The sequence below is a fragment of the Petaurus breviceps genome, unplaced genomic scaffold, assembly GCF_028583685.1.
Source record: "Petaurus breviceps papuanus isolate PSGF00001 unplaced genomic scaffold, PetGlider_PUasm1.0 610, whole genome shotgun sequence".
In the NCBI taxonomy this organism is placed as follows: Eukaryota; Metazoa; Chordata; class Mammalia; order Diprotodontia; family Petauridae; genus Petaurus; species Petaurus breviceps.
Genome location: NW_027186402.1, coordinates 90,382 through 116,820, shown reverse-complemented (window position 1 = coordinate 116,820; position 26,439 = coordinate 90,382). Strand labels below are relative to the sequence as shown.

At 53.6% G+C, this 26,439-nt stretch overlaps 1 protein-coding gene across 2 annotated transcripts in view; it reads right to left on the bottom strand.

Annotated features, from left to right (window-relative positions):
- Positions 1-1,250: 1,250 nt before the first annotated feature.
- Positions 1,251-26,439, bottom strand: part of KIAA0930 (KIAA0930 ortholog) — a 36,149-nt gene continuing 10,960 nt past the window's right edge. Inside the window, exons 2-10 of one of the 2 annotated variants that reach the window (XM_069103644.1) lie at positions 11,650-11,807; positions 10,102-10,206; positions 9,755-9,832; positions 9,107-9,208; positions 8,386-8,526; positions 7,792-7,986; positions 6,711-6,873; positions 6,211-6,369; positions 1,251-5,145 (exon numbers count right to left, since the gene is read on the bottom strand). In XM_069103644.1, the coding sequence (XP_068959745.1) occupies positions 5,105-5,145; positions 6,211-6,369; positions 6,711-6,873; positions 7,792-7,986; positions 8,386-8,526; positions 9,107-9,208; positions 9,755-9,832; positions 10,102-10,206; positions 11,650-11,807 (1,142 nt within the window). In that variant the 3' untranslated portion in view covers positions 1,251-5,104. Of the gene's footprint in view, positions 5,146-6,210; positions 6,370-6,710; positions 6,874-7,791; positions 7,987-8,385; positions 8,527-9,106; positions 9,209-9,754; positions 9,833-10,101; positions 10,210-11,649; positions 11,808-26,439 lie in introns of both variants that reach the window. The other variant, XM_069103643.1, reaches the window with a different exon arrangement.

Here is a 26,439-nt window from a genome sequence, read left to right as displayed (position 1 = left end):
TCTCCAGGCGGGAGGGCGTGTGCCCTTCTTCCTGCAGGGTGCTCCACACTCCTTGGTGTCTGGGTTTCCTTGGTGGGAGGCTTAAACACAACGAATGGGGAGTCCTTTTTTAAGACCAAAACCCTGGCGCCGTCACTGTCATTTCTTGGTTTGTTTCACTTTCGAATGGTCCCACTGGGGACGTGTAACAGATCCACAAAATGTGAATAAACGGACGTGAACAAAACCAAGCTGTTTGGTGCTTGCTTTGTTGCCATTCCCTGCCCTCAGCATCGTGGCCTGGTGGAGCTCGCGACCGCGACCCAGTGAGCAGGAGAGGGGCCCGCACCTCGGTCAGTGCAGTAGCCAGGCCGCGCAGGCACCTCTGGGTCAGCCCCTCGACCACCTAACCAGTCTGGGAGAGACAGAAGCCTAAGGCCCTTGGGCGGGGGACTTTGTAGCTGATTGCCCTGGGATCGGCCACAAAACCCCATGGTGTCCAGAGAGGGAAAGTCTAGGGGTCCTAAGGTGTCCTGCCCTCCTGCCCAGAGGGTGTGGGCACATGGGCTGAGGCCATGACGGTGGCACCTAACGGTGCCCACACCTGACTCACTGAAAGGACTGGGAGCAGCTCCCCTCAGCTGAGCCTGTGGCCCTTGACCCACAGCTGGGAGCCAGCATGCCCCTGCCCAGCAGCTATGGCTGCAAGTGCTCCCTTGCTTTGCCAAGATGCCCTTCCAGCCTGGGCAGGGCTCCCATTCAGCAGCTGCCTTGGAACCCCTGGGTCCTGGTCTTCATGTGCGCTGCAGAGAGCCTGAGGGGGCGGCACCGGGCAGCCCAGCACCCCTCCCCCACCCCAGCCGGAGTGCCCCTCTTCCTGATGACCAGGCTAGGCCAGGGCTCTAGGTGATGGTGAAGGGCAGTGGTCCTGCAAGCCTCTAATGCCACTGCTCCATGTTTTGAGGCCAGGGAAATGACTTCTTTCAGGGGTTCCCCCTATGATGCCATGTGTCTTCAGGCAGATTCCAGCTTTGGCTCCAGAACCCCCAAACCCAAGGGATCCAGCAGCCTCAGCCTCCCTCGGGCATAAGTAGGAATTATAGGCATCTAACCGCCATCTTCAGCAAGAGCCCACAAGCTCATTTACTGCCTTTCAGTGTATTGGGTTTTCCCTTGTAATCCCCAACTGTTTGTGAATTTAAAAACAATGCTGGTGTTCAGGACCCACAAAGACCCCAATGTGCCCATTACTTAGGCCTCACACTGCTGGATGATAAAACATGTCATTTAATGGCAAAACAACTCAGGCAGCTACACCAAGAACGAGGTCAGAGGCCACCTGGTGCCCTGGCCCCAGACAAGCCGCAGTGTCAAGAAGAAGAAATCAAGGGCTAGGTCCTGAGCCTGTCCCCTCCACCTGCACTCGGACACCTCTAGGGATGGCTCACGCTCAAAGTGCAGCCTTCTTACTCGGAAGGCCCAGAGGCCCTGATCGGGTGTGGCCAGATGCCCAGAAGCTGCCGCCCACACAGAGGTGGGACAGAGCTTGTGTCTCCCCTTCATGAGGATGGCCTTTCCCTGGGCAGCCATGGAAGGAGGTGGGGACAGGGCGGGGGGCTGTTCTCCCTTTGGAGGATGGCCACCCTGGTGCTGAGAATAGGTAAAAGGAAAAAGGCAGACACACCAGCACCCCCACAATGTCAGCGCCAAAAGCCTTAAAAGAGTGGGAGGAAGCTCCTTTGAACAGGTAAACACCAGGTGTGACTACTGGAACATGAATCAGGAAGCACAGGGTATTTATAACTTCCGGCCCCGGCCCCTCCTCCCGGAAGGGGGGGCTAGTGCCCTGCTCAGCACCCTGGGGGTTGGGCGTCTTGATGGCTCCCTAAGCTCCTGGGGGTCTTGATGGCTCCCCAAGCTCCTGGGGGTCTGGGGACAGGGTCTGTTAGGTCAAAATCCCTCCATGCCTCAGGGACATAGAAAAACTAAACAAGCTCTTGAAGGCTGTCCAGTCCACCCACGCCCTCCTGCCTGGCAGCCCCTCTGGGGGGCGGGGGAGGCGGGCACTTAAGGTCTCCTGGGTATTTCCACGAGCCCTTCCCACACCTCATCTGGCAAGTCCACACGCCCAGTCTTGGGGCCGACTCCTCTCTCGTTAGTAGAACAGCCCATAGAAAGGGTCCAGTCTGCGGCATTGAAGGCAAAGCCAGAAGGACGACCCTCGCTTGGATGAGGGGTCCTCCATTCTAGGTTCTAGGTCACTTGGCAAATAGAGGAGAAAACATCAGAGCATGGCCAATGGGGAGGGCAATGATCACTCCCAGAACCTGCTGTGGACAACCCATTCCCAGGGCGCGGGGGGCAGGGCAGGGTGGCCAGTCCCTGCAGCTTGTTGAAGACCCCTAATGCCTTGGCCTCATTCTGCAGGGCAGGAAGTCTAGGGGAGACGCTGGCTGCAGACCTCGGGTTCCTCCCTCCTTCTGTCCTTCACTGTCCCCACTCCCCACCATCTGTCCTCCAGACCAGGCTAACCCAGCTTTGGCGTCCCCACTGCAAGGGGATGGGAGAGGATGCAGAGCTACACAGGGTGCCGGCCCTTCCTCGCTCTGTGCCTCAGTTTCCCCAGCTGTAAAATTGGTCTTGAAGGTTCCTTCCGTTCTGAGCTTGACAAGAAGAGAAGCCCAGGCTGGCACCGTGTCCTCCCAGTGCCTTCAGGCTGGCCCCACTCCAGTCACACACTGGTTTCCTCTAAGACAGGGTTTCTTGGCCCCTGTGGCCACTTCTCAGAAGGAAATGCTATCCCTGGGTGAGAGGTTAGCGACGATAAAAGATGGCATTTTTTCCCCAAGTTCGCAGACCGCCCCCCCAAAAAAAACTAAGGGGTCCATGGACCCATCTAGGAACTCCTGATCTAAAGGGAAAACTGCAGGGCCCCAGGGCGGGCTCAGATCGTACTGACAAGCACCAAGCAACTGACCGCAGGCTCCTGGGGAGTCTGTGGGATCAGGACCCCAAGGTTCCTGGGCGAGCCCTAGTCTACCCTCGGGATCTTCTGTGTGGGGTAAGGCTGGTTGTCTGACACAGAGGCCCCTGGGGGTTACTGAGGAGAGGGTGACCCATGCCAGCCACCAGAGCTGGGCTGTCTAGGCTAACCTCTCCTCTTAAAGATGAGGGAATGAGTGGCAGATCTGAGATTCGAACCCAGGTCCCAATCCAATTTTCTTCCTGCTAATGTTAGTGCTGCTCTAAAATGCTGGGGGTGTGTGTGTGTGTGTGTGTGTGTGTGTCTGTACACACGTGTCCCTGGGGGATTGGGAAGGTGCACTTCTGAATAGATCATCTGTAACCCTCCACAGGGACCCAAGCCCTTCCCAGGCGCTGGCTGCTTCCCCTCCTTGGGGGATGAGCCCCACCCATGGCATTGGTGGGGATGGAGTGGAGATGGAAGATTCCCCATTCCAGTGGTGGAGGGAGCATGTGGCAGCGGTCGGGACACAGCCAGACTTGTTTCTTTGCAGAGGCAGTGGGAGCTCCCAAATCTGGGGGAAATTTCTCTCCCTTGGGACCTGGGAAGCACCCAAAGGGAGAAGATACCACCCTAACTTTTGGCACTTGGCTCAAGATGGTGGCATGACAACCAGCTCTGGACGGCATTACCTGGGGGGAAGAAAGCAACCTTGATGTGTGAGGTCTCCCCCAACCTGGGTGTGAACACTCTCTGTGAGTGATCTGTCTGTCCTTCCACTCTCCTGACACCCTGTGAGGTAGGTGATTAGCCCCATTTTACAGATGGGTAAACTGAGGCACCAAGAAATGAAATCCCTTTCCTGTGGTGTTCCTACCTCTGCACTCAGGCCAAGCTTGGGAAACACTTCCTTCTGGAACCACTGACCACATGTCACCAAGAGCCCTCCCTGCTCCACAGGCTGGCTTCCAAACCAGCCACAATGGACCAGGTTGGCAGGAGGTTTATTCCAGATAGACCTGGAGAACCTCTGTCTTTACCAGGACAACAGAACGGGCCCCCTTGTTAATGGGACGATGGTGATCCACCTCGTGCTGGGTCGTGGATGAAATTCAAACCTGGCACTGTGAAGCCACCTGCCCACCAAGGGAGAGGAAAAATGGAAATAAAGAAATCCACGCTCCTGTTGGAAGGTTCGTTCCTCCATTGGGCAGCACTGATGCCCTCCCCCCACCCCGGCCATCTTCACCAACTCCCATCATGCCTCAGTGCATCAGACTGAAAAACAGGGCCAATGTACATCAGAGGAAAGAAAAGCCTCTCCCAGCCTTGGCCCCAAGATTACGGACGGCACTGCCATGCCTGACCGGCCACCGTCACAGGCAGCTCAAGCTCTCAGGGAGCCCCACTCGTGAAGGGCCAGAGAGTCCCACCCAGCATCCAGCCTCACCCTTGACCTCTCTAGGCCCTCTTGCAGCCTTGACCTGCAGTGGACATTCTCCAAGTGGGTGGTGGGTATTCTTTGGCTGGAAGCAGAAGGGGACTGGCAGTCCAGGAAACCCCCTTCCCACAGAGCACTTAAAGGGACTGCCCTCAGCCTGGCCAGACCCCAGCCCGAGTAAGGCCAGGAGGTGCAGAAGAGTCCTGGGTCCACTCCTCCTTTGGCCCCTGCCCGTACCCACAGAGAGTCATTAGTCACCAGAAGAAGGGCCGTCCCAGGCCTGGGAGGTCGTGAGACGTCCCCCTGAGACCCTCCCCTCAGTGGGTTCACACAGTCCCCAGCAAAGCTGCAGACACTTGGTCTGTTCTCTTCTGTTGGAAAGTTGACTCTGTAATCAGCAGTCTGAAAGAGTGAGGATGACACAGCTTGGGTCACTCTCCTGGCCTGCTCTGGACCCACATCCTCATCAGGGCATCTGCGGCATGTGCACATGGGGGCCAGCTGGCATGGAAGGAGAGAGAGGCACTTCAGTTGGGGCGGCTGGTGTTCTCAGAGAGGCTTCCCTTGGGCAAGCCTGGCCAGGCAGGGGCAGATACTGGACTCTGGACTCTGGGCGGTGGCGACGGCAGCGGCGGCAGGTGTCACAGAGAACCACGGCAGACAGGCACTTGCACTTGGCAGCAGCACCCAGGGCAATGCTGGCTCTCCGGGGCTCACTGCTACGTCATCAGGATGGGCTTCTGCCGAACTTCCAGGATGTCTGCAGGAGCACAGCAGGGAGAAGAGAGGGAGGAAAGGAAAAGAAAGGGGAAGAGAGGAAGGAGAGGAAGAGAGAAGGGGAGAGAGGAAGGAGAGGAAGAGGAAGAGAGAAGGGAAGGAGAAAAGGTATAAAAGAAAGGGAGTGAACAGGGAAAGATGAAATAAAGGAATAGGCAGTAATGAAAAGAGGAAGAGGGAGAAGTGAGGTGGAATGAAGGAAAGAAGAGGAAAAGGAAAGAGAAAAGAAGTGAATGGAAAAGCAGGAATAAATGGAAGGTGAGAACAGGAAGCGGTGAGAGGAGAGTAAGAGAAATGGAAAGACAGGAAAGGAGGAAAAAAAAAGATCAGTATGATGGGGAGAAAAGGGGAGTGATCAGAAAGAAGAGAGACGAAGGGAAAGGAATCAGAAGGACACGAAAGGGAGAAGAGGCAGGGGAGGAGTAAGATACGAAGGTGAGAAGAAGAAGAAAAGGAGGCGAGGAGAGACCCAAAGGGGAACAAATTGTGAAGAGACAGAAGAGGAAAAAAGATAGGGAGGCCATGGGGGAAGAGGAGGGGGGGAGAACAATGGAGGGAATGGAACGGCCCCCACCATATCCCGTCTGCTCAAGGTAAGAGCACAAGGGCTTGGCAAATCCAATTTTCTCTCAACTCCGAGCCCGTGCTGACATCCCTGGCACTGCCCCCTCCCCCCAGAGCTGACCAACCCCCCATTCTCTTGGAGCTCGACTCTTCGGGGACTGAGCAGCTCTGCACCGATGGGAGCTCCTGCCCATGAAGACTCACATGCCCTTGCCCTGTTCTTAGCACCTCTACCCTCCCCTCCCCAATCCAATCTCTGTCTGGCTCACAAAGTCACTGTCCTGAATCACGGCTTGGTTCCTTTGATTCCCCTGCTCCAAAGCCTCCAGTGGGTCCCCACTGTGCACAACATGAGAAGATTCAAGGTGGTTGGGGTCCCAAAGCCACTCCCTCCACATCAAGACTAGGCACGGTGGCCCCTGGGCCCTGACTCTTCTTCCTACTACATCTGCTTCCGAGGGTAACCCAGACAAGGGGAGGCTACCTGTTAAGATCCGATGCAGGGGCAGCGTGACGTAGGTTAAGTGTGCATAGAGGAGAAAATTTCCATCAGCCCGGTTCAGTTTGAGCCACGACCCAACAAGCGACCGCCCTGTCCCAGACAGAGACCTTGACCTTAAGTTGGTGGTGTTGTGAAGGTCTGCTAAAGGAGGAGAGAGCATGGCATGTCAGCGCTGAGAGGGGCCTTAGAACAGGGGATGTCAGGGCTGGGAAGGTAGTTTAATTCCTCTTTTCCCCATAAGCCACCAAGACCGAGGAAGCCACTAAGTGATTCGCCTAAGGACCCATAAGTAGCAAGCATGAAAAACAAGATCTGAACTCCCCCCAAGGCCAGCATTGCCCCCATTCTCCTCTTACACCGCCTTTTTACCCGGGAGGAAGCTGGGTCTCCAGAAGGTGCCAGCCTCCAATGGATAAAGCCCAGTCTTCACCCCTGCCCCCTCTGCCCTCATCCTTGGCAGCCCAGGGGCTCCCAGGCCTTACTCTCGCTGTCACCATCCCGGAAGAACTCCTCGCTGTCGTTGGCTGAGTGGGACTTCTTCATCTCGGCGATCCGATTGCGGGGCACTTTCCGCTTGAGGGAAGGGGAGAAGAAGGATGGCCGGTTGTTGCGCTCTGGGGTTGGTGGAGTGCTGAAGGAGGTCACCTGGGGAAACAGTAGGGAGCGTCACACGCCTTGTCCTCGGGGGCTTCCCAGGGGCATGTGTGGCCGCAGGAGGTCAAGACGGAGCCACCGTGCTCTGCCTCTCAGAAGCTGGAGGAGCCTGGAAAAGACATCTGCCACCCCCAACCACCCCTGAGTCTCCTCGCAAAAAGGGAGCAGCCAGACTAATGTTCTCCAAAATTCTTTCTGGAGCTAACACTGTGATTCCACGGGCAAATTGCCTTGGCCTCCAGGACCCAACCCAGAGCCTGGAATCCCCCAGGATGCACGGCTCTGGTGAGAACACACGCCACACCCCGGGACAGATGCAGCAGTGCGGTCCCCCCATGTGTATCTGCATGCGCAATGCACATACATGTTTACACACATGCACACACACGTCCAGGTGTATACACTGGCACTGAGGACATGTAAATCACGTTTGACAGAAATGGCTGCACCGAGAGGCGGTGCAGCACAATGGTTAGTGCCTTGGATCCCAGCTGTGTGACCCTCAGTGCTCTGGGCCCCAAACAGAAGCTGGGCTGGCCTGGCAGAGGCCATTCTGAACCATGACCATAGCAGAAAACCTCGCCTCTTGCTGCTGCTGCTGCCCCCCGGGCTATCCCAGAGCACAGAGACAGCCCAGAACACACCTAGACACTCTTGAGTGACAGGCTGGCACTGACCAAGTGCCCCAAACTGGGGACCAAGATGGAATTCTCCAGAGGACAGACCCCGCCCCGACTCACACTCTGCCACAGACAGAGCCAAGATGCCACCTGTCCCCATCACACTTGTGTGTCACCAGCAGGGCCCCTTGCCCTGCACCAGCCCCATCTGATGACATCCTTCAAGGCCCAGCCCAGGGGACACTGCCTCCAGGGAGCACTCCCAGCCCTGTGCCCCCCACACCCTTACTCTCTCGTGCATGGGTGAGGCTGGGTTGGAGTCTTCCTCAGTTCCATATGGGGATGTGTCACCCGTGGAAACACGGCTGACTGCCATCTCTGCGTGCCCCTTCCCCTGCGGCCCCTTCATCCGCACAAACTCCATGTTGTTGTACTTGTAGAAGCCAAAAGACATCCGCTGGGCCATCTTCGCGGCCACACTTACCTGCCAGATACAACATGGCAGGCATCAATGGCAGAGCCCTCCAGGCACGGACCAGGTCATCCTAACGGGCCCAGACACCTCTTCAGAGGACACATTTGATTACACTCCAAATTATGTAAGTAAAAATCTTATCTGCAAAAGGATAGGTCAGAACTGGGAGGGCCCTGGGAACAGGGGAGGTCAGGGCTGGAGGGGCCTGGGAACAGGGGAGGTCAGGGCTGGAGGGGCCTGGGAACAGGGGAGGTCAGGGCTGGAGGGGCCTGGGAACAGGGGAGGTCAGGGCTGGGAGCAGCCTCTCTGGCCACTCACCTCCTCTCCTCTGGCCCTGCTTCCTGCGCCCCAACCCTGCCCCATTACCCAGAGGCCAGGGCACAGGGCAGCCTGGCTCAAGGGTCTCACCCGGTTGTCATAGACTTTTTTGAGGGCCTCGTATCGGATGGAGCCTTGAAAGATGACGCCCTGGAAGGTGTTGACCTTGTCACTGGCCACCAGCTCCACACACACCATCTCGCCTTCGCCCACAGCCATGTCACAGAAGACCTGGTGGGCAGTGAGGCAGCGCATGGTCAGAGCCCCTCCCCCACCAGGGCCCTGCCCCCACCCTCCATGCCTGTGATCGGGGGGGGGGGGGGCGGCTCTGCAGCCCTCAGGGTTTCAGGTTCCAAGCCTTGCAGAAGGAACCACCTCATGACAATGACAGAAGGTGCTGAAAGCTCCTGGAAGCCGTGATGAGCCCAAGCCCACACACATGCCTCAGCTGGAACTTGGACACTACCGGCACGGGTCCGTGTACAGCCCACTTACGGACACAAGAGCTGAGACCCAAAGAAATAGCTTGCCCAGGGTTGGACGGGGCTAGGACTGGGACAAAAGGCATGAGTGTAACTGTGGCGACTGTGGCCCCACAGCCTTGCACAGAAGAGGAAAGTGAGGGCTGCAGAGGCAGAGCCGGGCCCTTCCACTGAATTCTGCCGGCTCTGTCTTCCACGTGCTCCCCAAGCCCGCCATCCTCGCCCACACCTTCACACAGCGCCAGCTGCATTCGGAGCCTGAGGAAACCCAAGTTTCAGTCATGTTCCCAGGGGGAGCCCTGCCTCAGTCTCCCCGGCAGGCTGCTCACCTCCTCAAAGTTGTCAATCATGAAGAAGATGTTGGGGTAGCTGATCTTGGACTCCTCACCCTTGCTGTCCATTGGGTGTTTGCTGGGAGACGCAAACACTTGCTGAAAGAGATTTTCAACCGGGTGAGTGAGTGAGGAGGGCCCCAGAGCCCACCCCCAGAGCCTGCCTGGTCCAGGCCCCCCAGGGGCAGGGAGGCCAGAGGCTAAACAGGTAAATATGGAGACCGGGGGGGGGAAATGGGCAGGAAGGGGAGAAGAGGGGGAAGGAGGAGGAAGAGAAGGGAGGAAGAGAAGGAGGAAGAGAAGGAGGAGGGAGAGGAAGAGGGAAGGGAGTACCCCACAAGGCCAGATGGGGTCCTGGGGGTGTCCCATCTCTGCTCATTTTTAGCCAGTAGACAACTGCATAGGATTCAGATTTTAGCTTGGACAACACAGGGACCCCTCTCCCCAAAGATGGGAATGGTGTTCTGATTCTCAGGGGTTTCCAATTGCAGGGGGTCTGCACTCCCGGGAAGCCAAGGGGGCAGCCGCAGCCTGGCCCATAGCCAGACTCCACTGACTGCCTGCGCTCAGTCCTATGCAGCCTGGGGGCCCACGATCCTCTGGGGTGACCCTCAGGCCCCAGGGATTCCTGGCCAGGGACCTCACCTGGGACTTCTTCTTGTGGATGTGAATGTCCCCTCCGTCTGAGCGTGTGCACACAGCACAGGTCACCATGTAGTCAAGCTGGAAAAGTCCAGGGTGGGGGGCAGTCGCATTGTCACCTCATCAGGGCCCTCCTGGGCTGCCCCAGCTGCTCTGGGGCAGGGATCTTCCCCATCCCTTCTCCAGGGAGCCCACCCCAATGTCCTGTGCCCCAGGCCCCATCACACTCATGGTGGCTGACCATGGAACAGCACGGGCCCCTCCCTGTGAGGGCTGCTCACTGCTGGCAGGCATAAGGACACACACACACACACACACACACACACACACACACACACACACACACTAACCTTCTGCAGGATGAGGTTCAGGCAGACGCTTTCCTCCCAGTCAATGTCGGGGTCCCCGAGGCCAGGCAGCTTCTTGGAGTCCCGCCGGTAAACCTCCACATCTACCTGCTGGGTGGGAGCCCGAGGTGAGGTCCGTGAGCCCCCTGAGCCCATGCCCCTCCTGCCCCAAGAACCCAGTCTACAATTCCTGGTCTACACTTCCCAGCCAATTACCCACCCATCCCCCCAGGGCCCAAGACAGCAGAACCAACTTCTGTTCAACACAAGAAAACCTTTCCCCAAATCCAGCTGTTCCCAAAAGGCTTCTCTGGGAGGGAGTTCCCTGTCACCACGGAGGGCCCCTGGGCTTGGCCATACACATACACGCCATCTGCCCGCTAACGTGGGCCTCCCATCTCTGACCCTCACTGAGAGCCCTTGGCACAGTGCCAGGCACACGGCAAGCACCTGATAGATTCTTCTTGACTGGCTAAGTGCCCTTTGGGGAGCCCTGTCCCGAGCCAGGCCCCAACTCTCCAACAAGGGACACAGTCTGGGCTGCAGAGAAGGAAGCAGGAAGGGCCAGGAGACAAGAGCCTGGGGCTCCCACTGGGAAGGCGCCCCAAATGCCTATAAAACTGAGGGTGCCCACAGCTCCTTCTCAGAAGAGCTGACCTTGCCTGCCCAGCCCTGCCCCTGCCATGAGTGTCAGGCCATGAAACCAGTCTGCCTAGGGACCAGCCAGACAACCCTATTAAAAGGGAGGGTCATAATATCCAAGCTTGGTGCCAGAAGAAAGGCCCCTGCCCTCCCTCCTCAGCAGGGTGGGGAACCATGGGGCAGAACACTGCATGCAGAGGCTGGGGCTTTGTTTCTCTGAACTCATCTTTTCCCCCCTTTTTATTTTTTATTCTTTATTCTAAGGCATTGCAAGGGAGAGGGGGAGAAATAGTTTAGAATGAAGGCAATGTTTCAAACAAAATATTCAGTACAATTTTTTAAAAAGCGAGTTTAAATCCTCGATCTTGTCCTCAGTCGAGAACACTCCATCCCCCACCCCCAGCAGTGGCCCCCCATTTCTCAGCAGGAGCCCCAGTGACTTCTCTAGTCACCATCACCCAGTCACTAGCAGGGGTCAGCATTGCCTACCTTGGTCCCTCATGGGCTACCTTTGTACCCTGAACCTGGAAGGAGGGAGGGAAGGAGGGAGGGAGGGAGGGAGGAAGGGAAGGAGGGAGGAAGGAAGGAAGGAAGGAAGGAAGGAAGGAAGGAAGGAAGGAAGGAAGGAAGGAAGGAAGGAAGGAAGGAAGGAAGGAAGGAAGGAAGGAGAAGGAAGGAAAGAGAAGGAAGGAAAGGAGGGAGGGAGGAAAGGAGGAAGGGAGGGAGGGAGGAAGGGAAGGAGGGAGGGAGGAAGGGAGGGAGGGAGGGAGAGAGGATCTGCCTCCACTCAGCAGCCCAGGGACAGTGTCCTCCTGGACCCCCAGATGCTCAGGAAGGGAAGGAGGCCCCAGTGAGGCCGAATCTCAGCAGCGTGAGGGCTGCAGACCTGGTGCCACGGCAGCCACTGACCTTCTTCCCATCATCACTGGGGCTGTCACTGCTCCCCACGTAGGACAGCTTCCGGCGCACATAGAACAGCATGTCATCCTGCCTTGGGGCCCACTTCTCCATGAAGTATGTGGAGAACATCCAGGTCCAGAAAACGATTCGGTCATCCTTGAAGCACCCTGAGGAAGAAGCCAGAGAGGCTGATGGGGAGGAGACCAGCAGTGGATCACCAGTGACATGTGCCAGTGAGAGACAGCATGGGACAAAGAGCAATTTCCTTCCCCACTCTGGGCTGGGGTCACCACATCTGTAAAACCAGAGGGTGGGCTGGAATCAAGTCATCCTCAGGCAATGGTGGAGTCTCTCACAGGCACAGTAGCTTTGGGGTCAGGAAGGCCCCAGGTTCCAGCCACACTCGATGTGACCTGGCCGTATGGCCTTGGGCAAGTCAATGAAGTCCTTGGCACCCCAGGTGGCTCTCTAAGGCTACAAGTTACAAACTGTCCACCTGCACCTGTCAGAAATTTTCACTCTGGGAGTCTGGGGTAGGGAAGTATGGTGGGGGTGGGGTACAGGATGTGGGCACAGAGAAAGGCAAGAGATTTAGGGCAGGAAGGAGGGTGCCGGCAAGAGTAGAGCAGAAGGAGGCTCAGGGAAAGAAAAGGAAAGGGGATAGACACCAAGAGGGAAGACCTTTCCATGAAAGCCCACCAGCATTTCTGCAGGCCAGTATCAGCTGGGAAGTGCAGCTCCCATGGAGTCTGGGGTTCTGACTCCCTTACCCCACCAGGCCTGGGGAGCATGTATTTGAGGCTTCCTGAGCAAGAGCTGAGGTAGGGGCAGTGGTGAGGGGAGGGCAGAAATGAGCTCATCCTTCAATGAGCAGCCAGAGGGACCTGCACCAGAGTTTCCTCAATTGACTCACAGCCCAAGGACTGAAATAAACAAGACAAAGAAAACCCTAGTGAATCCAGTCACACTGGGACACAGTCAAGGGGCCATCTATTTTTCTGAATCTGCTAAGCCAGGTAACATTCACCAACCCCAGTCAAATGTTTCTCCCTTTGGCTAAGCTCCCCACTGCCACACACATGACCTCACCATAGCCTTGCAAGTACTGTATGAGGGAAGAAACATTTTACAGATGAGGAAACTGAGGTACAGAGGTGGACAGTGAACAGACTGGCTTCATCCCTTGAGAGCATGAACAAAGAATTCATCTGAAAAAAGATCCATAGGTCCCAGTGGACAACAAATCCAATGACTCAGTAGCATTGTATAATAGCCAAAAAAAAAAAAAAAGAAGGCAATTGGATCTCAGACTACCTTAAAAGGGCTGTAATTTAAAGATCTGGGGCTGGTGAGCCTAGAAAAGACTCCTTGGAATAGAAACAGGACTTCCATGGGGCTCCGGCTCCGACATCCTCCAATTCATGTAGAAAATTACTCTAAACAAACTTTGGAGCTACAGAGCCCACAAAGTGACACAGAGAAGCTAACCTCCCACTGAGGACAGTCCAGCAGGAAGTGGCCAGTGCCATGCTCTGGGAGCTGAAACCAGCCCCGCGCACCCCAGGTTTCAGCCCCAGGGTGGGCCTGGCCAGCTGCTGGCTGGAGGGACTTCAGATCACCAGCAGCTGTGGTGGTTTCCAGAATTATCAACACATAGATGCTAAGGACAAAGTGAGAGGTCAGTGAAGTGTGGACTTTGGCATCCAGTAGTTCAGGAGCGTGGTTGGCCTTTGCCCCTGGGCAAGAAGTGGCTGAGACCATGCAGCCACTGCCACGTGGCAGCTTCAGCTCCTGGCCTGCAGAGTGTAGGGGGACCAAGCACCAGTCTGAGGGGTAATCGCTCTTGCTTTAACCTGCCTGGATCTAGATTGCTGTCTAGGGTGGAAGTCCTAGGGGGTGGGACCAGCTTGTCAGAGCATGTGGAGGCTTCAGAGAGGGCACCCAACTAGTACCTTTAGCAGCTGAGATTGGGACAAAGCTCCCCAGTCTGGAAGCAGAGTCCCACTGTGGCAAAAAGCCCAAAAGTCAAGTAATTGAGTGGTAACATGAGCAAACAAGGTAAACAAAGCAAGCAGAGCAATCCAACTTTACACTCCTATTTTGGGGACAAAAAGGATCAAAGCATGAAACAGGAGGAAGACAGCAAAGTCAGAACTCCTTCACCAAAAGCTTCCAAGAAAAATACAAGCTAGGGGCAGCCAGGTGGCACAGTGAGTAAGAGCACCGGCCCCAGAGTCGGGAGACCTTGGATCTAATCTGAGCTCAGATACTTAGCACCATACCCAGAAATAACTGGCCATGTAACCTTGAGCAAGTTACTTAAACCTAATTGCTTTAGAAAAGAAAAGAAAAAAAGAAAAATTCGAGCTGGTTACAGGCCATAGAGGAGCTTAAAAAGGATTTTGAAAACCAGATAAGAGAAGTGGAGGAAATATTGGGAAGAGAAATGAGAATGATGTAAGAAAATTATGAAATGAGAGTCAACAACCTGACTGAAGAAAATAACACCTTAAAAAATAGACTAATTCAAATCGCAAAAGAGGCTCAAAAAGTCAGTAAGGAGAAGAATACCTTAAAAAGCCAAATTTGCCAGATGGAAAAAGAATCTCAAAAGCTCACTGAAGAGAATCATTCCTTCAGAATTAGATTGGAGCAGATGGCAACTAGTGACTTTATGAGAAATCAAGATACTATTAAACAGATCCAAACAAATGAAAAAAAAAAATAGAAGGCAATGTGAAATATCTCATTGGGAAAACCACTGACCTGGAAAATAGATCCAGGAGAGATAATTTAAAAATTATTGGACTACCTGAAAGCCATGATCAAAAAAAGAACCTAGAAATCACCCTTCAAGAAATTCTCAAGAAAAATTGTCCTGATGTTTTAGAACCAGAGGGGAAAATAGAGGTTGAAAGAATCCACCAATAACCTCCTGAAAAATATCCCAAAGAGAAAACTCCTAGGAATATTATAGCCAGGTTCCAGAATTCCCAGATCAAGGAGAAAACATTACAAGCAGCCAGGAAGAAACAATCTGAATATTGTGGAAACACAATCAGGATAACCCAGGATCTGGCAGCTTCCACACTGAGGGATAGAAGGGCTTGGAATATGATATGGAGGTCAAAGGAGCTGGGATTAAAACCAAGAATCACCTACCCAACAAAACTGAGTATCATGTTTCAGGGGAAAATATGGTCATTCAGTGGAATAGAGGACTTTCAAGCATTCTTGATGAAAAAAAAAGAGTTGAATAGAAAATTTGCCATTCAGATACAAGAAGCAAGAGAAGCATGAGAAGGTAAACAGGGAAAAGGAATCATAAGGAACTTATCAAAGTCCCTATATGGAAAAACAATGTATGGAAAATATGGAAAAACAATAATTGTAACTTATTAAACTTTTCTTGGTGAGAGAATAGTTGAATGGAATAGAAATATATATGTCTATATTGGAGGGCATACAGGCATATGAATACATATGTGAATGTGTGTATATATTTGTACAGGTATACATAGATAGAGGGCACAGAACCAATTTAATCGGAAGGGATGATACTTAAAAGGTGAAATCAAGAGGTGAGAGAGGAATAAGAGGTGATATTAAGAGGTGAGAGAGGAGATGGGGAGAGACAGAATGGGGTAAACTATCTCATATAGAAGAGGCAAGGGAAAAATAGTTACAATGGAGGGGAAGAACAGGAAGGCAAAAGGGAATAGATCAACCTTATTCTCATTGAATTTGGCTTGGGGAGGGAATGACATACACAGTAAATAGGGTATCTCACCCTACAGGAGAATAGGGGGGAAGGGGATGAGAGGGGAGATGATGGAAGGGAGGGCAGGCTGAGGGGGTGGGGAAGTTGGAAGCAACCACTTTTGAAAAGGGACAGGATCAAAGTAGAGAATAGAACAAGTGGGAGGTGGGATAGGAGGGAGGGAAATATAGTCATTCTTTTACAATATATCCACTATGGAAATGTTTTGCGTAGCTACACATGTACAACCTATACTGAATTGCTTATCTTCCCAGTAAGGGTGGGTGACAAGGGAGGAAGAGAATGAATCTGGAATTCAAAGTTTTAAAATCAAATGTTTAAATATATGTATATATATACTATTATTTATATAATATTACATGTAACTGGTAAATAAGACATATAGGCACTAGGGAATAGAGATCCACCGTGCCCCACTGGAAATTCGGAGGGGGTATGGGAGAAGATATGTGAGAGAGCAGACTGGAGGAGGGGATATCCAGTGGGATCACTATTTTGGGGTGGTGGGAGAAAAACAGGGAGAAATTTTGTAACTCAATCTTGAGGAAATGAATGATGTAAACTAGAAGTTAATAAAGCATTTGATTAAAAAAAAAAAGACTCCCGAGGGGAGGCTGGACTGTTGTCTACACCTAACCTGAAGGGCTGTCACTGGGAAGAGAGGTTAGATTTATTCTGCTTGACCCCAGAGGACCAGACTCAAAATGAGGGATGGACACTGCAGAGGCAGATTCAGGGGGAAAAACTCCCTGGCCAAAGAACCTTCCCAAGAGTTGGGGCTTATATGAACAGATGCTGAGTGAGGGGAGCAGGACCAGGAGAACATTGTACACAATTACAGACACAATGTATCTGTGATGCCTGATGCTGATCCACTGGGCTCTTCTCAGCAATGCAAGGCTATAAGAGAATCCCAAGGTACTCATGATGGAAAGGGCTGTGCACATGCAGAGAAAGAACTACAGAGTCTGAATGAAGACTGAAGCAAAGTACTTGCTGTCTCTCTTTTTCATTTTGTTTTATTCCTTCTTTCTCATGGTTCACTCCATTGGTTATTTCTTCTTTACAACTTGACTAATGTTTGGTGTGAAGTTATTTGGAGAACGTATATCGGATTGCATGCCACAGAGGGGAGAGGAAAGGGAGGGGGAGAAAATTTGGAACCAAAATCTCGTGGACCTGAATGTTGTAAACTAAAAGTAAATTAATTTAAAAGAAAAAAAAGTCGGGGCAACTAGGTGGTGCTGTGAGTAAAGCACCAGCCCTGGAGTCAGGAGGACCTGAGTTTGGATCTGACCTTAGACACTTACACACACACACACACACACACACACACACAAACACACAAACTAGCGGTGTAACCTTGGGGAAGTTGCTTAACCCCAATTGCCCTCCAAAAAGGCAACAAAACAAAACAACAACAAAAAAAATGAGTCAAGGCTGACCCAGAGCAGACCAGATGGCCTCACTGGTCCTCAAGGGGAGGCTGGGAGGCCCCAGGCCCCTCTCCCTCTCTCTCACCCTCTCTCTGCTTCATCCTCCTCACAGTGGCCAAAATGACCTTCCTAAAGACCAGACCTGGCCATGTGTCTCCATAAACAGTGGTGGCTTCTGCTGGCCTCTAGGGAAAACATGTAAAGCCTCCACAAGCCCCTTGGGCTCATTCCTCTCATCCTACCCATGCTGGGCCTGCCCTCTCTCCTCCCTGCCTGCCTCCCTCCTCGGTAGCATTGGGCAGGAAACCCCTCCAATACTGCCACTATGTCTCAAAGGGCTAGGCAAGGAGAAGCCCTGTAAAGTTGCATGTCTGGGCATTGACTCTACATCCTCAGTTACAGGTGCCCTGGGTGCCTTCCCCACTCCAGGAAGGGCTGCCTCCTTGGCTCCTGGGAGAAGGGTATGCATCTTCCTGGGCCCTGGGGCCTCAGAGCCTAGCCCAGTGCCTGGCACTCAGAGGCCCTTCCTCATAAATGCTGGCAGATTCATTTCTGGGACAGAACACCAGGGGATCACGGGGCCCCCAAACAAAAATGGGGACAAAGGATCTCCCAGACCTGGCCAGGGTGGGGTTTCTCCTATAGACCCACCAGAGACCTAGGCCCAGGACTGACTGAGCGAGGTAGGGCTTGCCAGAGGTGGAGGGGGCTGGGCAGGGCAGGCACAATCACAAAGCAAGGGACACACAAACACTTCTTGTCCTACTGTCCTCCCAGAGGCATCTTTCCTCACCAGAAGCAAAAGCTTCAGAATGATAAGGACAGAGCAGGGGCCTGGGACAGATGCTCAAGACACAACAGAGGGATTTCTGTTCAGGTACGGGTTAGACCAGACCAAGTCTGAGCTGGCCCCCACCCTCCTTCCTTAGAACAGCCCCTGTTCTAAGTCTCTTCCCAGCCCTAACATTCTCTGACTTCTCACCCAACAGACCAAGTATCTCAGCCTCCCTCATTTCTCACCTCTCTTCAGTAATCTCCCACATCCCCCAGCTCTCCCATCTGTTCCTCTCAAGGTTTCCCACAAGCCAAGGTGCTCACTCACTGATAATTTTGTCCTCTTCTTTCCTCCCTGCTCCCAAAGGCACCATCACCTCATCTCTGCATGATGGGATCTGGATGCTCTCTCCCCACTTAGCTGAAGAGGAGGAGGCTGAGAGGGTCCCAGATCTTGGCCTGGAAGGGAGCCCAGGGATCATCCTGTCCACCACACATCTCACACAGGAGAAAATGGCAGCTCAGAGTAGGAAGAGCCTTGCCTGGGGTCCCACAGAAAGTTGGTCTTGATGTCCAGGTTTGGACCCCTTTCTTTATAAGGTTCACTGCTTCTGCATTTTTGTGATTCCTGAGTTCTTTCTTCAGTGGATCAATGATTTCCAGGTCAAGTCCTCTGCACCCATGTGGACGCTCTCTGGTGATTCTGACCCCTTTCTCTCCATGAACCACCCAAGGATCTCTGTACTGCAGGTTCTCTTTCTGTCCCATGGTGTAATGGAAATGCAAATTTAAAGATCTTCCCTGTCCCTAGGCTAAAGTGCACCTGGAGCCTGGGGTGGGAGGCTTGTTTTCAGTAGATACTTTTTGATTGGCCAGTGGGTCAATAAGGTTGTTACATTCTCTGAGCCAGGAGAAGGCTATATAAGCCCTGATGTGCAGCTTTGTTTTGGGGGGCTCACTTTGAGAAGTGTTCTGTGATTTGATATGGATTCTGGGAAGCCGTTGTCCTGAGCCCCCCGGCTTTGAAAAACCCAGATGTTGAAACCCAGATGTTGATTGGGTATGGATGTAATGGTTGGACAGTTTGAAATCTGTCTACTAGATCTGTTTCTGTCTTGATAATTCTGTCTGTGTACTTTGAAGTTCGGGGTGCTGACCTTTTCCCCTGAACAAGGTAAACGATATATGTCTGACTGATTAAAGTAAGCTTGTTAACCCATTGTGAGTTGCTTTCCTTTATCAAAGCAGATCCAAGAACCTGTGGTGGCAGCGACTCTGGGGAGGCTTGGGGTGCTTGCTGCTACACATGGGTATCAGTATAGCACCCTTACTGGCCACCAGTTACCCTTTTCCCAGCTCACCCTTCTTTTCTGGTCCATGTGCCTATGACTTGGACACAAACCTATTTGGTGGCTCCCTTCTCCATGAGCCCTCTAGGCTGTAGCCACCACCAGATCCTCCCTCATACAATAGATTCCCATTTCCCTTCAGGACACTCCTTCCTGAGTCTGTCCTCTGCAATGGTGCCAGCCATGTGGTATATCACCAGAAGACAGCGATAGTGAAATGCAGGGGGTCAGGGGATGAGGCAGCCTGGGATGTCTGAAAGCCCAGCTCCCTTTCCCAGCCCGATCTAGCCTGTGCCCTGCCCTCTCCAAGTTCTGGCAGGACTGGCACGAGGCTGACTGTGCCATCCATTCCCCAGTGGGCACCTGAGGTTCTGGACCTGATTTTTCCTGGCAGGGAGTGGCCTTATGTTTCTTCTATCTCTCCCAATAGAAGAAAAGCTCTGGAGGGAGAGGCTTGCTTTACTGGGGTCTCTGTAGTCTGGTGCCCAGTAGAGTCTCCTATCCCCGGCACCAGGAATGGTCCCTATTCAGAGGCTCCCGAGTGCTTTGACTACCCATAAGACCCTTCCCCAGCACAGAGGAGTGAGGGACACCCCTAATGAGCAGCGCCTGGCTTGGGGATGGCCTCGCAGGTCAACACTGCCACATCCTCCAACAACTCAGTGCCCCAGTCTTCTGCCCCTGCAAGTTTACACAAACAATTCCCTGGTTCTAGAGGCACCTCCTCTCCAGGGCCTCAAATCATTCCCTTCCTCCATCGTACTGTGCCCAATCCCTAGAGAGAGGACTAGGCTGGCAGCAGAAGGCTTCAGGCTCCAATGCCCTCATCACAGCTGAAAACTGGACCAGGCTCCCCAGGCTCCTGCACAGAGTCATGGGAACTCCCTGCTGCAAGGCTCCCACCTTCAAGTGTCTTATCTACGATTGGCAGCACAAATTACACCACTTGAGTCCCCTGAATAAATCAGGAGTTGGACATAGGAGAAAGTTGTCAGCCTCATCCCCCAGGAACAATCAGCAGCCATGCCAACAGGCTTAGGGAGGTCTTACTGGCACCACCTCGCACTCACTACTTTCTTCCAGCCTCTATGCTAAGGCCACACCCTTGTGCTAAGGCATGTACCCTTGCCTCTGCCTCTACCCATCTTCTCTACCAAATGACATCACAATCATCCCCTCTGCCTTCAAACCCACCCAGATTTCTTTCCCCCATTGTTTCCCCTGGACCCAACAGCATCTTCCCAAGTCCTTGCCTTAGATCTCCCCTCCCCTGCTCAGCCCAGGGAAAGTCTCCAAGCACTCTTCGCCCTCCTTCACCCCGCTGCCTCCAAGGGCAGCTGCAGAAGTCAGCGGAACTCCCCTGGTCAGCATTAGGAGCTGCCAAGCCTGGCTCCACTGGATACTACTCTATTCTGCATACTCTGGCTAACCTGGTCTGCACATCTCCCATCCCCACACCTTTGCAAAGGCTGTGCCCCTTCCCTTCTTGCCCCCGCCTCGGAGCCCACCATTCTTTAAATGCAGCCCAACCACCTCCTCCATGAAGCCACTGCTGCTGCTGGTGACCTCAGAGGACCCAAGTTCAGATCCCAGCTCTGCTTCTCACTACTGTGGTCACCCTGGGCAAGTCACTGGGCCTCCACTTCCTTCTCTTTGAAATGAGGGGTAGACAGAGGAGTCTCTGAAGGTCCTTCCAGCCCTAGAGCCCCTGAACTCAGTGCCCCAGTCTTCTGCCCCTACAAGTTTACACAAACAATTCCCTGGTTCTAGAGGCACCTCCTCTCCAGGGCCTCAAATCATTCCCTTCCTCCAAGGCTGAGGTCAGGTTCCCCTCCCCTAACCCCAGCACAGTGCTAGGCACACAGAAGGCATGTCATAGAAAAGGGGGCTGTGAGGACTTCTTGGCAGTGCGACCGAAGGGCCAGCCAGCCCTTTTCCCACTCCCTTCCAGCCTCAGGGAGTTTTTGACCCCAAATGGTCAAAAGCCCCACCCTTGCCCCTGCAGATGGAGGCAAGGCCACCCATCAAGGACATTTATCTGGCTCATGTCAGACCTGAGCTGCCCTGGGCCTCTCAACCCTGAAGAGCTCAAGGACAGCAGAGGAAAAAACTCTCCGGTAGTTCCTACACGTGCTGGGCCACTGGACCCTGGAGCTAAATGGCCCTCTGTATGCCCTCAATGGTGCCTTTGATGGCTGGCCTGGCAGGAGCTGAGTGACCAGGCCTCCCAGAGAACAAAGAGGCCCTCTGGCAGGACACAAGGGCACTCTCTCTGCCTGACTCCCTGCAGAACCCTGACCGGGGCCTGGGCTAACCCTCAAATCGGGGTGGGAAAGGGGGACCCAGTCTGAGGTCCGGGTCTGGCATTGTTCCCCAGTTCCTGAAGGTAAGAGTTTCCTCACGGGAAGGCCGGAATGGAGGAAACCCAGTGGGCAGCACCCTGACTCAGAATCTTATTACCATGATTCTCATGGTCTCAAGGGTGCTGGGCCCCCGGGAAGGAATCTCCTTCTACTGACAGCACAGGCCCTGGAAACCCCACCTGGAACTCTCCTAGAATTTTCCCATTTGATCGAGTCTGGCACCTGCCGGAGGCATTGACCCTTCTCAGTCAGAGACTTGATCAGGTGGGAAAATTCTAGAACACTCAAGGTGGGGTTTCCAGGGCCTGTACCCGTCATTGCCCCCGGTCACCTCAGAAAGCCACTGCTTGGGCTCCCGAGGGGTAAAGGGACGGCCTGAGGCAGCTTTTCCAGCCACCAGGCCGAGGCTGCCTGACAATCACTCTTATGCCCACCTGGGTGGTTTTAACAGCCCAGCAGTCCCAATCAGCTCTCAGCAGCTGAGCACCACCCATGGCTGAAGTCAGGGCAATCCTATCCCAATTCCACCACTTTGGGACTAGCAGACCCAGGCAAGGGGCCTTCCCTCTCTAGACCTCAGTTTCCCCCTCTGCAAAATGAAAGGGGATAGGCAGGAGGTACCAAAGTCCCCAGGGCATTTCTGGGGCCTCTGAGAGTCAGCTGGGCCTCACAACAACCATAGCAAGCTATTCAGGAATCCCCATTGTACAGGGATAGAGGCTAAGAGACATCCACTCTGTACTGGAACTGGTCACTCGGGATAAAAAGAGGAAGAATGACTAGAGGCCCCAGCTTCAGGGAGCTCATGACCAAAGCAGGGGATGAAGAAAGACCAGGTGGGCAGTACCTGGGGGCAAAGCAGAGCTCCCAGGGGGCCCTGGAGCCTTCCTGGAGGAGACAGCATTCATGGCCTCCAGCCGAAGGGGTCTGGGGGAGGGTGTCTGCTCCAGGCCCAAAAGGGAGCCTGGTCCTATTTCTGAGACCACATAAGGCTGGATAAGAACGGAAGGAAAGGCGACTACAGGCATACCACTGAGATGTGGGTTCGGCTCCCGAGCAGGGCAAGAAAGCAAGTCACGTAGTTATGTTTCTACTACACTAGCTAATCAAGGGGACAATAGTATGATGTCTGAAAACAAGGCACACACCTTAATTAAAAATACTTTATTGCTTAAAAAATTCTAACCATCAGGGGCAGGTAGGTGGCACAGTGAATAGAGCACCGGCCCTGGAGTCAGGAGGACCTGGGTTTGGATCCGGCCTCAGACACTTCACACACACACACACACACACACACACACACACACACACACACACACAAAACTAGCCGTGTGACCTTGGGCAAGTCACTTAACCCCAATTTCCCTCCAAAAAGCAAAAAAAATTCTAACCATCCCCCAAGCCCTCGGCGATCCATCATCTTTTTGCTAGAGGAGGGTCGCCTCCCTGTGGATGGCTGCTGACCAATCAGGTGTGGCTGCTGAAGGCTGGGATGACTGAGGCAATTTCTTCAAATGGGTCAATAGAGCAGCTGGCCCCACCATGGACTCTTCCTTTGACCTGAACACTTAGAGGCCATCTAGGGTCCTTAATTGGCCTAATTTCAGCATTGTTGTGTCTCAGGGAACAGGGATTTGGGAGAAGAATTTGAGAGAGAATGGGTCGGCCACAGGGGAGCAGTCTGAACACACACACACACACCCCTCTTTGATTAAGTTCACTATCTTCTATGGGGGGGCTGTGGCACCCCAAACAGACCCCACAGACAGATAATAACGACAAAGTCTGAAATGCCGTGAGAATGACCAGAATGAGACAGAGACACGGAGTTGGAAAAATAGTGCCAACAGACCTGCTGCTGCAGGGTTGCCACACGCTTTCAATCGAAAACAAGGTCAGCCTGCAAGGGACGGTTACAGCCTCTAGAGGACCTTGAATGCCAGGGTCAGGAGTTTAGCATGGACTCTGGAGAGAAGAGGGGCCCCCTAAAGGGTTTGAACTGGGAGAGCAGCCAGAAAGAAGGGAGCTTGGGAGGTGACTCATAATCCCCTTAAGATCTTAGACTACAAAAACTTGAGCGCCTTAAAGTGATGGGGCTGGGAAGTCTGTTCTCAGTCCTGCTGAGACCACCTGTGGTGTCTGAGCTCAGTCCCTGCAGCCTCATTTTAAGAGGGGCACAGACAGTCTGCCCGGCATCCAGAGGGAGAGCCTGGCATCCCCTCAGGCCAGTGGGCAAGCTTCACCAGGAGAAGGAAAGGCGTCCTCAAGTAGGGCAGGGCAGTCATGGAGCAAAGCAGTCAGCTTTGTTCAGCTTGGTCTCAGTGGTCAGAACTGGTTGGGAGGGGGGAAAGCTACAGAGATGGAGTGAGGAGAGACTTCCTAAGAATCCCCCCTTCTCCAAGTGTGAGCTGGGCTGGCTCTGGAGGTGGAGGGCTCCCCCCACACACCTGGCTGGGCCCCCTATCAGGGAGGCTCCTGGAGCAGTAGGTCTAGGGCCTTTAAAGACCTCAATCCCAGCTCAGGGGAATCTGGGAGGGTTCTGACCACTCAGTGGGAACAGATGGGAGGGTGAAGGAACTATGAGGGGAGACTGTCCCAGCCCCCCCCCCCCATACCAGCAGCCTGTCTCTCCAGTCTCCTGGAGACAACTGAGAGTAAAACCTGATCCCTTTTTAATCCCCAGATGTTTGTGTACACACACACACACACACACACACACACACACACACACACACACATACACACTCTGGGACTAATCAGGCCCACTTATTCCCCTCTGCAGCCCCAGGTTGTAGCTGCTCCCTAAGGAGGCACGGCACATGCCCGGAGAGACAGCAGGCAATAGCCTGGGTCCTAGGCAGCCAGTGAGGCCCAGACCAGGTCACCTGTGCCAGTCCTTCATTAGAACAGACTTGGGTTTATAAGAATCTAGGGGACAGAACCAGGACTGAAGCAGCAGGTGAGAGGCAGGTGGCAACTTAGCAGAGGGTCTCATTTCTAGGAGGACGAGGGGAGGAGGCCTGCTCAGGCATGGGGAGGCTAGAAAACCTCTGAGGATATGGGAACAGTGAGAGTGAAGTCAGGTGGCCTTCTCAGGAAGGGGTGAGCTCCCCGTCTCTGAAGGTCTCCAAGCAAAGGCTCAACAGCCTCCCTCTGGGACGTCATAGGACAGAACGCCTGTTTCAGCCAGAGCTGTCCAGGGGTGGACACTGAGAGCCAGAGAGAAGGGACTCACAAAGTCACCAAACCCAGCCCCAAGGCTGGGCCAATGTCATCATATTCACTGCCTCCCTTGCCTGCCCAGGATATCAGCACTTCTGATTACCAGTGCTAGGAAGCCTTCCAGGGCCCACCCAGAGCAGGCACACGGGGATCCATCGTCGGGGATAGACAGACTGTGAGACTGAGGAGGCCCTTGACATCACTGTGCTTGAGAAAGCAGGGGGCGGGAGGAGGTCGAAGGAACAGCTTTTCCAAGATCATCCAATCAGTGAGGATCAAAGCTGGGCCTCAAAACTCTGTCTTCAGGCTCCCAGCCAAGGGTCTTCCTGCCTCTCTTCTGAAAGTAGCAAGCCGGAGCCAGGGTGATCCTCCCCAGCACCATCCTACACCCCCAACCAAGGTGATTCCCCCCAGCACCATCCTCCCTCAGCCCCTACACTAAGGCTCTCCCACTGGGGCCCTGGAGTGATGACAAGACCATGCCATCCCCAGTCCCTGGAATCCTCCCACAAGCACTGCTGAGTCAAACTCACCCCAACCAAGGGACCAGGAGTCAGGAGACCTGGATCCCTAAATGACCTGGGGTGATTCTCTGGGCCTCGGCTTTCAACTCAGTAAAATGGGGCCAGTCCTATTTCCCCTATCTACCTCACCAGGCTGCTTTAAAGTGAGCCGTTCTTCTGGTCTCAATATAGATGGAAGGGAAGGCGGGGGCGGGGGGGGGGAGAGATGTAGATGGCGGGAGACATGATATCTCTTATCCCAGGAGAAGTGGACTCCTATCTTTTCTGGATAGATTGGAGAGGGGACTCAAAGGTCACCTAGTCCAGCTCCTTCAATATATAGATATGGGGAAAATGGATGAGGCCCAGACCCCAGATTCCAGGACCCATTAGCAACGGTGCTAGGATTCAAACAGAGAGCTTCTCTAGCCCAATCCAGGCTAGCCACCCTCTAGACAAAAAACAGAAGCCACCCACTCCTGATAGGCTCCACAGCCCCAAGCACTTTCTTCTTCCCATCAGCCCATGACACAGGTCATGCAAAACTCAGCATCCCCTTTCCCAGAGGAGAAAACTGAGCAAGTCAGCTTGTAAGGCAATGGCAAGGCTGGAGACTGGCACCCAGGAAGCCTTCCTTCCAGGTGCCACCAGCTTTCAGTCTGGCTGAGGTAGAATCACCAGGAAGAAGCAAGCACAAGACCTGCAGCTGCAAGGGGGAGAGGGGAAGGGAAGGCAATAGCAGGGGCAAAGAAGGAAAGCCTAGAACTGGGCCTCGACGAGTGGACAGAATCTGGCCTGCCTTGCCCTTCTGAAGACTGCTCTGGAGCTTGGTGATGGAGAAAGTCCTCCTGAGGCAAAAGTATTCAGTCAAAGAGCTGGGGCAGGAAACCAGTGGGCCTGAAGCAAAGGGAACTAGCATCCCACTGAGGCCAGTGCTGCCCTGCCCAAAATCACTTAGGGCAGAGATCAGGGAAGGTGAAAGAAGGATCCAGGGTGGGAAGAGGCCAAGAAACCTTTGAGGCCCAGCCCTTGGGAAAACCACTGCCAAAAGGGAAGGAGCCAGAAAGTGAGTGATAGGGCAAGAGGAGACCTTGAACATAAACAGATAAAGTGACAGGGAAGATATTCGTGACCAAAAGGACTATGACTCCCAAGTGAGCCTAAACACTTCTGAATGAATACTGTAAGACAAAGGAAAAGGAATCAACACTTGAGTCAGAGGACCCTGTGATTCCCAAGGAAGAACAGACCCGTAGGAGCATGGTCCGTATTGGTTAAATAGAGAAAAGAGAATTTGCAGCCTGCACAGGACAAATAAATGCCAGAAGAGAAAAACTTGAATCCATGATGGCAAACCTCACTCAAGAAACA